At 35.3% G+C, this 12,487-nt stretch overlaps 1 protein-coding gene across 2 annotated transcripts in view; it reads left to right on the top strand.

Moving 5' to 3' along the window:
* The window catches only part of LOC143030949 (vacuolar protein sorting-associated protein 33B-like), a 100,520-nt gene that overhangs the window by 67,798 nt on the left and 20,235 nt on the right, over positions 1-12,487 (top strand). For both annotated transcript variants that reach the window (XM_076194243.1, XM_076194244.1), the window contains exon 5: positions 10,295-10,469. In XM_076194243.1, coding sequence (XP_076050358.1) covers positions 10,295-10,469 — 175 coding nt within the window. The remainder of the gene's footprint in view (positions 1-10,294; positions 10,470-12,487) is intronic.

Genomic DNA, 12,487 nt, shown 5'->3' with positions numbered 1-12,487 from the left:
GCAAAATTTTGACAAATTGACGAGATTCACAGGATAGGCAAATATTCAAAAGAAAAACAACATAGACCTCTGAAAATAAAACTAAGAACTCAAATGATAGCCAAGGAGGTACTATTGAAAGCAGTTAAATTAGCAAACAGTGAGAAATTCAAACATATATGGATAAAAAAGGAAATGAGTGATGAGGAAAAAGAGAAAGACAAGGCTCTCAGAATTGAAGCCAACAATAGAAATGAGAAAAGAACAGAGACGGAAAAAAAAAAATTGGAGAGTACTGGACCTGAGACTGAAAAAATGGTACATCAGAAAAATGGAAACTTAAACCAAAAAAGAGAAGAAAATATGAAACTAAAAGTGGCATACACAAATATTGATGGTATGATCTCTGGAATTAATGAATTAAACGACTATCTGGAAATAGAGAAACCTGACATTATGGGAATTGCGAGACAAAACTGAAAGGCCCTCTATCAACAAGTATGGTGGGACAAGGTCTATACAACTACTGGGTGAAAAATAGAACAGACAGACAGGGAGGAGGTGTCATGAGGGTTTAAATGTGATAAAGATAAATGAAGACAAATCTAATGTGGAATTAATTATGATTAAAATTGTAAATAAAATTATGAAAAGTAGAAAATTTGTAGTGGTATATGTGCCACCAAAAACACAGGCTTGGTCTGATAGTGATCATTCTAAATTACTGGAAGTCACAATGAATGTGCTAAATGAGTTACTGAAAGAGGGTGGTAACATAGTAATTATGGGTAATTTTAATGCAAAGGATATAATCTAGGAAGAAATGATAGTAAAAGGGGGAGAAGAACTTTGGAGCAACATTCTGCTGGATATGACCATCGAATATAACTTAACATAATGGGTTAAGGAAAAGACTAGATATAGAAACAATGAGGAACCGTTGAAACTAGACTTAATATTAATTTCTGAACCGGATATCGTGAACAAAATGGAATATAAAACACCAATTGGAAAGAGTGACCATATACTAATAGAGTTTGAATTAAAATAACAAAACGATGTAAGAAAGAATGATAAACATAGAGAAGGAAGATTAATGTATAATAAAACATATTTTGTAAAACTTAGAAAAAAAATTCCAAACCACAAACTGGGATAAATTTTCCAAAGAGGAAATCATGATGGAAGACAAATGGAACATATTCAAAGAAAAGTACATGGAAGGAATTGATAAATATGTACCAAAGAAGAAGCAAAAAGAGATATATATAAAGTGTTGGTATAACAAAAGGTGCAGTAAGGCTAAAGACAGAAGAGACAAAGCCTGGAAAAGATGGAAAAGAGACAAAAAAAATCCAAATGGCAAACATACCATATATAAAACTTAGGAATGAATATGTGAATATACGCAGTAAAGAAAAAAGAAACTATGAAAAAGATATTATAGACAAATGTAAGGATCAACCTAAACTCTTTTACAGATGTGTAAATGATAAATTAAAAGACAAACACAATATTGTAAAACTGCGTGAAGGAGATAAAGAATATATAGACAACACAGAAATGGCAGAAGTTATGATCAGACATTTCAGGTCTGTTTTTACAATTGAGAGCTAACAAATTTGGGAAGATGGACAATGAGAAACATCCCCTAAAATGAAAGAAATAAGAGACCAAATAAAAAACCTAGATGTTAGGAAATCATATGGACTAGATGGAATTGCAAATTGGATACTGAAAGAGTGTATAGACGAACTGACGAACAAATTATACAAGATAATAGACTTTTCACTCAAAGAAGGAAAGGTACCACTAAATTGGAAAGATACAAACATAGTATCAATATATAAAGGAGGAAACAAAGTAGATCCTACAAATTTCAGACCAGTATCCCTTACAGTAGCAATAATATGCAAAAAGCTTATCAGAAACAAATGGATCAAACACTTGGAAGAGAATAAGATATTAAACCCTAAACAATTTGGCTTTAGAAGTGGAAGATCATGTACCACAAACTTAATATGCTTTTACTAGAGATTAATTGAGATAATACAAGAAAGAGATGGCTGGGCAGATTGTGCCTTCTTGGACTTGCAGAAGGCTTTTGACAAAGTACCACATAAAAAGTAATAATAAAAATTGAAATGATAGGAGGAATACAAGGTAAGCTACTGGGATGGATGAAGGATTTCTCAAGTGTGAGAAAAATGAGAGTGGTACTTACAGACAAAAATTCGAACTGGGAAGATGTGATAAGTGGCGTCCCACAAGGCTCTGTATTGGCTCCTTTAATGTTTGCCATATACAGTAAAAGCCCTCGTATCCAGCCTTCTTGTATCCGGTACTTCAAATAACCGGCATATTTTTCACGAAAACCGAAAAATTGTGATAAAGATACACGTACACAAAAAATAGATAAATTTAAATTTCCCGCGTGTGTTTAAAATCCCTGCGCGTGGTTGTAGTTGCTCTCGCCGCCAGAAAAGACTTCTAGAGGACAGTAAATTTATTCTCCTACTCGACAACAGTAAAGCACATCCACCAGCTGAGGAATTGAGCAGTGGAAACATTTCTGTTGTGTATTTACCGCCGAACGTAACGAGTGTGATCCAGCCCATGGATCAAGGAGTGATTCAAAACTTTAAAATGAATTATCGGAAAAGTTCTATGCGCAAAGTAGTTTATTTTGAGGACGGTAGCATTTCCGAATTCCAGCATGGGCTTAATGTTAAAGACGCTATTTTTATGGAATCGCTAGCTTGGGAGGATGAAAAACAACAAACTTTAATGCGATGTTGGAGAAAATCATACCCGAAAATAATGTTTGAAGATCAGGAAGGGAATAAGAAATTTGAGGGTTTTCCATCGCCAAGAAAGAATCGGTGGTGAAAGAATTGAAAGATGGGTCGTCGCGCTAAACTTTGCATTAATGATGAAGTGATACAAGCGTGTGTAGATAAGGACAGTGACCGAGCAGCAACATTCTCACTTAGTGATGATGAAATTTTACAATCACTTCCCGATGAACACGCGAAAACGACAGAGGCAGATAGTGAAGAAGATGACCCTGAGATGAAAGTGTCATGGAAGGATGCAGCGAAGGGTCTAGCAGTGTTTGTGAAATTTGCAGAACAGTGCACAAACAAAGAGGAAAAAAATCTAAGCAGAGACATCATATATTTTATGAAAGTTGGTGAACGCGGCCATTCACAACTCCGTCGTAAAATTATCAGATGATGAATTAGCCAACTGGTGATGCTGTGATGATTATAACTGATGTATATTGATTGGATTTACTCTATACTGATAGAATTTACAATGTATAGATATGTGGATGTGTTTATTATTAAAGTGAATTAAGATCTATTAGTAAGTAAAAGAACAATGTAAATAAATGTATTTTTCAAATATCCCTTCCCGTATCCGGCATTTTCTCGTATCCGGTACGTCTTCGGCCCCATTGGTGCCGGATATAAGGGCTTTTACTGTATATAAATGATATGGATGAGGGAGTGAAGTGTTACATGAACTTCTTAGCTGATGATGCCAAATTACTCAAGAGAGTAAGCACAGAAAATTATTGCAGATCACTACAAGAAGACCTGGATAAAATATGGGAATGGAGTCAGAGATGTGAAATGAACTTTAATATAAAGAAATGTAGTATAATGGAATTTGGAAAAATCAAAAATAGAATATTGGGTCAATATAAAATTGGTAACAAGGAAGTCAAAAAAGTCGACTCAGAAAGGGACCTGGGAGTGATTATCTCAAGTGACTTGACACCTGATAAACATGTCAATAAATTAGTTGGAGAGACTTTTAACTTATTAAGATCAATGAAAGTGGCCTTCGACTACATTACAAAGGCAAAGCATGCCGACAGGAGACCTTTTGATCCATATCTACATGGATGAAGAAATGGTAAAGAAAATAGTGGTTGTACTAATAAGACCTAAACTAGAGTATGCTGCAACACTGTGGGCACCCAGCACAAAAAAAAAGAAAAAAAAAAGAAAATAGAAAGAATTCAAAGAGCAGTGACAAAAATGGCACCTACACTATCAAATTTTACATGCGAACAAAGATTGGAGAAATTACATCTATCAACACTGGAACAAAGAAGAGAAAGAGGTGATTTATTGACTATTTATAGAATTATGAAAGGGATGGAAATTCTTGATAGAGACAACTTATTAAAATGGGACAGAAGAGAAATAAGAGGACACGAAAAGAAGCTAAAGAAGGCCAGTTACAGAAGAGATTTGAAAAAGAATAGCTTCCCACACAGAGTGATTGATGTGTGGAACAAACTAAATGAAAAACAGTGAGTGCCAAAACTGTACAAGATTTTGAGAATAAACTGGAAGTGGAGAGATATGAAAATGGGTCACTACGAGCACAGCTCTCATCCCTTAAAATACAACTAGGTAAATACATACCATACCTTATCAACAACTCTCTCATGCCACACACACAAAATTCTTGGCATAACATATGATACATTCATGTCATTCAAACAACACATCACAAACATAAAAACTAAATGTGCACCTAGACTTAACACACTGAAATCAATTACTGGTACAACATTAGGACAAGATAAGAAACTAATATTTCAATCTACAAACAATGCATATACTCAGTGATGAATTATGTGAGCCTTGCATAGGCCCTAATCTCACTGAGACACACCTCAACACCCTTCAAACCATAAAAAACAAAGCCCTAAAGGCACTCATAGGCTGCATGGGAAGTGGATCCATAGTGACTAAGTAAAGCCAAAATTAGTCACTATGGATCCACTTCCCATTCCACTAAAAAGAATTTTGACTGGGACAAAAATTGTATCAAATTGCCTTATAATAAGTCCATAAATGCTTGTTCACAATTTCTGCCAAAGGAAGACATAAACTTTGTATTTAGTTATCCCAATAACTTGTTCAAGAAAATAGTTAATGTACACCAAAGACCTAGAAAAGAAATAAATCAAGGTGTTTATAAACTTCCATGCTTGGATTGTAATAAGGTATATTGGGGACAAACAGGTAGAGATTTACACTCTAGAATGAAAGAACACAAGAACTCAGATACGCACAACAAAATTCCGCTGTTTTCCAACACGTAGACAAGGAAGGCCACTGTATGGATTGAAATAAGGCAAAATTATTTTTAACTCAAAGTGCAGTTTCAAAAGGAAAATAATAGAATCTTCCCTGATTAAACAATTTCCTAATTTTGATATCTCAAATGGACAATGGTCACCAGACTGTATTACTACCTGGGCAGTCAATAAATTATTACCATCTTTGGTGAAGGTGGATGATTTGCCACACAGAGCATTAGACGCCACTTGATCCCTGCCCACGTTCCTTCTTTTTCTCTGTATATTAGACTTGTATTTTCTCCACTACTCTGTATTCCACTGAAGAGGATCACAGTCCATGATCGAAATATATGGATATCATCTATTTAATTTCTTCTTATCCAACACAGTGGGTTCTTGTTGAAATTTATGAATGTGTTACGACATTACTTTGTAGTTATATATATATATACAAGGTGGGGCAGAGCAACTTGCTTATTTGGAAAATCAATTAAAACAAAATGAATGCAGATATCTGTTTAATTTTTTAAACAACATCAAGTATAACATTTAAATTCTATGTTTTCCCAGTTTTAAAGATGATATCAGGCAGATGGGATATATCATTCTCAATACACTGCATTCATCGAACTCGGAAGTTTTGTTCAACTCTGTCCAGCACATCGACGGGTATGTTGTCGACTGCTTGACGAATATTGTTCTTCAGGTGAACCAGGGTCCTAGGACAATCGTTGTAAACAAATTATTTTAGATAGCCCCATAAAAATAGTTGCAGGGTGCTGAATCAGGTGACCGTTCTAGTCACAGCAGATCATCCCACAAGGAGATTAGGCATCCTGGGAAGTGTTGCCACAAAACAGACATTGAAACACGCGCTGTGTGTACCATGAAATCTTAGTTCCTCATGAAGGATTCACCTCACAGAACGAGCAGACAACCCAACAGCAGCTGCATGTTTGCGGGCAGAGTGTTGAAGGGATTGCAAAACAGAAAGCCTTACCACATCAATGTTTTGGGGCGACCTTGCTGTTCATGGAAGCCTTTTTTTTTCACATCAATTTTCTTTAAAATGTTTACTCATGAAACAATCGACTGCTGGCCAGGAACATGACCACGGGGCGCTATATTGAAATGTGTACAGAATGCACGTTGCGTGGCGATGATTGAGCGACTGCTGGAAAAGTATGTCTCGACAGCGAACGCGCGCTCCACCTTCGTCCATTTCATAATGCTAACTGAACAAAGCATCACAGCACAACTTTACACTCCGCCCTCTCAAATGTGCTTACCCCCACCCTCCTTGGAGCAACCATCGCTTTAGGGGTCCAAATTGAAAAAACAAGTTGCTCTGCCCCACCCTGTATATATATATATATATATATATATATATACACACACATGTATATATATATGTACATGTACATACAGTGGTAGCAGAAAATTTGGGTGCAAATCAAACAATTTTGACATTTAAATAGACATTTAAAGACATTTAAAAGGCTCATGACGTCTTATTTGCAAAGCAATTTTCCTTTAAGCTTGATGACCTCCAAATGTGGTGGAATGTATCTTCACAGTTTTTCTGCGTGTTGGGGAATGATATTCCAAATATCCTGTATTTTTATTTTTAGCTTTGCTACAGAAGAAATGTCATGATCCTAAAGCCATTTTTTTAAATGACATGCCACATGTGCTCTATGGGATATGAGTCTGGTGAATTGCCAGGCCACTTTTTAAAGTAATCTAAGCCACAGTCCTCTAACCACTGGGCAATAGACTGAGCTGTGTGAGCAGAAGCTCCATTCTGCATAAACCAGCTAGCGTTACACTTTTCAAAACTTTCAGTAAGGTTATCACACAATAACTTGAAATAACTGTGCTGATTTACACTCTCATTTTGTTCAAGAAACACTAAATTGCCAACTCCACCAAATGCAAAGCACCCCCACACCATAACACTTGGTGCATGTTTCACCACTTCAGCTGTGGATCATTAGAGTTTGACCCACTGGGACACCTCACACACTTCAACCTGCAGCCCGACAGCACCACAAACATTGATTCATCACTCCACAATATTTGTTCCCAGTCTTCTAGGGTCCGATCATTATATTTCTTGCAAAAAGCTATGTTGTCATATACGGTATGTTTTTTGCACTTAAGAGGGGAAGAACCTTTGCACACCAACTACAATATTGTAGGGTTATTTTTCTTCATTTTTCGAGCTGAGTGTTGGATCTTTATCCAATTGCCTCCTAATAACCTTAGAAGTATTATTTGATATCTTCTTTGGCTGACCAGAATGAGGCTTCAGGGTAGGAATGGTGTCACCTCCTATGTCTCGAAATTTCTTGGTCTGCTTTTGCAGTTGCCACACTCCAATTCCCACACAAATGGCTATATCTTTACACTTATAACCCTCCTTATAGGGAGTTATAGTAGCAACAAGTGTGTCTCTTCCCAGCTCTTTACCACTTCCCATTACAGAGATATTGAGGCACAAAAACAGAGACCACAGCAAAAAAAAAAAAACGACTAATCCATGTGAGAGATGTTTACAAACTGACACTGTGTGGTTCTGGGAGCAATTAAACAGAGTTGCCAAGTGGTGCATATTGTCTCATTTAAATAATGGTACAGACACTGGCATTGAAAAATAGTGAAGAGTTTGATCGGAAATTGGTATTTATCATGTGTTTTGAGTTTAGCCAAACATTTGGGCACCTGTAATTTTGTGCCTAAACTTTCTGCTACCACTGTGTATACATATATATATATATATATTGTATATTATATATTATATATTATATACTGAAATGAACACCCTGGACTCCTTGTAGTTGGCTTCAGACAACAATGTTGTTTAAACATAGACTCCAGCATTTGTTGAGCCCAGTTGTAGTGACAAAGATAGAGGGGTTGAATAGATACATGCAGTTCCAAATTACCACATCTTGAGAAAGCAAGGTTACACATGCAAATTGGCTAGTATGCAATGTAAATGGAACAAAGCTACTCACTCACACAACTACAAATACCATCAATGAGCATAGAAATAGAAATGGCATTCTCATGAATAAAGGTACCAGAAATCATATCTGGATAGATGTCATCTTGATCATATGAAACACTACATATCAGATAAGTAAATAAGTCAGGATATTGCATAAATCAACTAACAATTCACTGCAGAAATGGGGATCAAAATCATACCTATTCACAATACAGCAAATGCAAGAGAAGGACGAAGATGCTGTCATTAAGGTAGTCAATGAAAAATAGAAAACTTAGTAAGATATACAATAAACAATAAAATGTGTGTAGTAATATATGGTCTAAAGGAAAAACAAAACCCAAATTGATACCTGAGAGATAAAGAGGACAAAGAATTGGCAAGAACTGTTCTAAAAGTAGTACAAGATAAAGAACAAGAGTTAGAAAAGGAAATAGTGCACAGAATTGGTAAATATGCAGAAGGAAAAGGAAAGAGTTGACCACTAAAGATTAAATTAAGGTCACAAATAGCAATGGAAGAAATCTTAGCAAGAATAAGAAAATTAAAAAGTAATGAAAACTATAAAGATATAGGGATAAAAAGAAACATGATGAGGAAAGAGAAAAAAATTAAGACATTAATTAAAGAAGCTAAAAAAAGAAAAGAAGAAGAAAAAAAAAACGGAGACCAAAACAACACAGTTCTATTGAAGAGTGTTAGATATAAGATGGAAAAAATGGTATATTCAAGAAAAAATGAAAGGTTCAGAGAATGAGATGGAGGGAACAGAAAATCAAAAGTGGCTTATACCAACATAGATGGATTAATCTCAGGATTGAACAAATGAAACAATTACCTATCAAAAGCAAAAGCAGATGTAATGAGAATTGTGGAGACAAAATTAAGGGATCCACTAGTATCAGTGTAGGACATGGATTATATAATCACTGGCTTAGAAATAGGAGAAAGGTGGAGGAGTCATGTTCCTGGTTAAGAAAAACTTAAATGTGATGAAAGTTACATATAGAGAGAACAGGATAGAGATGATCTCAATAAGAGTTGAAGATAGCAACATGATTTACATGCCCCCCAAAGACAAGATCTTGGAGAGATAGAGGTTATTCCAAAATGTTAGAGGATACAAAATCTTCATTAAATGAGATGCTGAAGGATGGAAATAAAGTGGTACTCATGGGAGACCTCAGTTGCAAAGAAATATGTTGGGAAGAGATGACAGTGAAAGGTTGAGATGATCAATGGGGAAATGTATATCTCAATACGACTATAGAAGATACAGTGACACAATGGGTAAAAGATAACACTAGATTTAGAAATAGCGAAGAACCATCAAGACTAGATTTATTATTTATGTCAGAACCTGAAATAGTAGACAAAATTAAATACAAGATGCCAATAGTGAAGAGTGACCACATACTACTGAAGTTAGAACTAAAGGAGGAAATATAAAGAGAAATGAGAAACACAGAAAGGGAAGACTGATGTATAGTAAAACAGACTTTGAGAAACTTAGGAAATTTTTTCTTAAAGAGAGCTGAGAAAAAATCTACAAGGAAATAACACAAGTGGAAGAAAAATGGATGATTCTGATGAAAATCTATAAAGAAAATATATAAAGAATAAATATGTCCCAAAGTAAAGACAGGAAAAGGTTTATATTAAGTGCTAATTTAATAGAAGGTGCTCCAAAGCAAAAGATAGAAGAGATAAAGCTTGGAAAAGATGGAGAAAAGAAAGAAAAAAAACTAGAAAGTGGCAAATATAAATTAAAGGAACGAATATGTGTGGAGCACATACAAGTGCCATTTTGCTGTATCTGTAGGCTTAGTCTATATTCCTGTTTACCTGGCCTCACACGAACCTTCCACTTTATGTGTGAAGAAGGTTTACAATTTATTATTTGCTATTGATCTGAATCATGCTAAGAACTAAATGCAATTTGTGATGGTACTACTTCCCTATGCCATCGTTGTTTATTGATCCTTGACCCTGCACTGCAAATTGATCCATTTGTGTACTCCATCATACTCCACAGCAATTTTCTGTAAACTGATAATTTATCGTAAGTTACCTAATTTTATAGTCTTTCCTGGAAACTTTACCTTCTAGGACAAAGAGTTTTTTACATTTATTTGACCAGTTTTTATTAATCTGGTGCAATGTTCATCCTCTTTTCTGTCTTCTATTTGTTACAGAGATGCCTTTCTGGATGGCGACTTTTCCCTCTGCTGTAGTGTGGCACAGGCACTTTACAACTTGCAGGGACTTTATGGTCGCATACCCAATGTATTTGCTCATGGCCGTGCAGCTCAAGGTGTCTTGGCAGCACTTGATAGTTTCTCTGACAGGGAGCCGTCCAGGGATACTCAGGTAAATCACATGGTACAGCTATGGTGGATATGAAAGATTAGATATAATCTGTGCATGTAATATTTGTTTATTTATTTAGTCTATTTGTTATTCGTATCTATTGATTGATTTATTTATTATTATTTATCAACAATTTTCATCTAATTGAAACCATTCTGCTAGACTGATGGGTCTGAAGGGAATAACTTTTTGGATAATTTATTCATACTTGTTTGTTGTTTCCTCTGGGTTTGTTCCAGAGTTTTTGTAGTGAAGACATGTAATATTGTCTGTTTTCCATAGGTGGGATTTGTAAAGGATAATGTATGTACATGGGATTGGAACTGTGCCAATGGGATACCATCTCTCTACCTCCATTCATGAACTCTGCTTTAAATTCATTCATATTCTCTGCTTGCTTTATTACATCTAATATGTTCCACAATTTGACATACCCATGTGGAAATATATGCTTCTTGATATCCTTCAAGCAGTTTATCTTTAGTTTTTTGCTAACCATACTTCTATTTCTCCACTCCTTACACTTGTCTCAAGATAGTCATATCAACTCTTTCTCTTTTCTGCTGTTCTGTACTTGCTATGATGTGAGGATCAGTGGTATATTTTCCCTTGGACAAGTTTGATTTTTTGTTGGTAGGCTGTATGCCATATTTGCTGTGTCAAAGATGCTCCTGCCTGGAACACAAATGCCAATTTTGACTTCTATAATTTTTTTGGGAAAAAAAGTTATGTTGTCACAATGTGGCATTGCTTGTTGATTCATTGTCTCCAACCTGGCCACAATTTGAATATCCTGTCAGTCCATTGCCAGCGTGCCTATTTCCCCTTTTCATTCTGGTCAATTCCTTCTTCCCTGGATTTAAGAAAAAGGCAAATTGTTAAAAATATAACTACTTTTACTTACAAAGGACACAAATGTACTTATGTGATAATATTACAGGGCACACACATGAGATATAGCATGCAACCCTCTTTATATGTGTGGCACTTGCATGTGCCAAGGGCATAGGTGCCAAGAATCCTATATCTATAAGCCTAGACTATTTTCCTATTTACCCGCCTTCACACATTTGTCTCGTATCTTTATTTTGTGTGAGGAAGGTTTATTATTAATTATCTATCTAAATTCCACATGAAAATACACTCAGTGCTACTTCCCTGTGCCATCTTCATCCGTAACCTCTGAACCTTGGTCGCATAAGAATTGGCGATGATGTATTTACCTAGATGTATTTACAACTAGGTAAATACATCATTGCCAATTCTTATGCTCCTCCACTGCAACTTCGTGTCATTTTCTCATTGGGAGGTCTGTGGCTAAACTTTCCAATTTTAGTCTTTCTGTAGTTCTTCAGTTTATCATGTATCTTAAACGAGCTGTGACCAATTTAATTTGAAACATATCATGACACATAGGACATTAAGCATGAATATTACATAATATATTTCATAAATGTGTTTCATAACATATTTCAAGGTTACATGGATTTACATAATACATGATACATCATTGCATAACGCATTGCGAGATGCATTATGTAATACCTCAGGTTTTGTGAATTTGTTTTGTGGATTTCTTAGTGATATGTAAAGCTTCTTGAACATACACTATCATCTTTTTTTTTGTCTGTCTTACAAAATTGTGACATGGTAAATTAACACCAAAGTTACTGGCAATTCCTAGCCACATCTTACTACACTTAACACCCAAAACAGAGCAAAATAAGATTAGAAACTATGCACTGCTGTGTAATATCACAAATAAGAAAACAGGAGAGGAAGAAATAGAAAAAGTAGAAAATGAGAAGGACCTGGGAGTCATTATTATGAATAATATGTCCCCTGAGAAGCATATAAACAAAATTTTTGGAGAAACTTATAATTTAATAAGAACAATCAAAGTGGCTTTTACATACCTGGACGAAGAAATGGTGAAGAAAATACTAGTTACCTTGATAAGACCAAGATTGGAATATGCAGCAACGATGTGGTCACCAAGTACAAAAAAATGTATAACA

The sequence above is a fragment of the Oratosquilla oratoria genome, chromosome 12 (assembly GCF_046742065.1).
Source record: "Oratosquilla oratoria isolate Oo_2021 chromosome 12, ASM4674206v1, whole genome shotgun sequence".
Classification (NCBI taxonomy): Eukaryota; Metazoa; Arthropoda; class Malacostraca; order Stomatopoda; family Squillidae; genus Oratosquilla; species Oratosquilla oratoria.
Note: the sequence above shows the minus strand (reverse complement) of the source record. Positions and strands in the feature narration are given on the sequence as shown.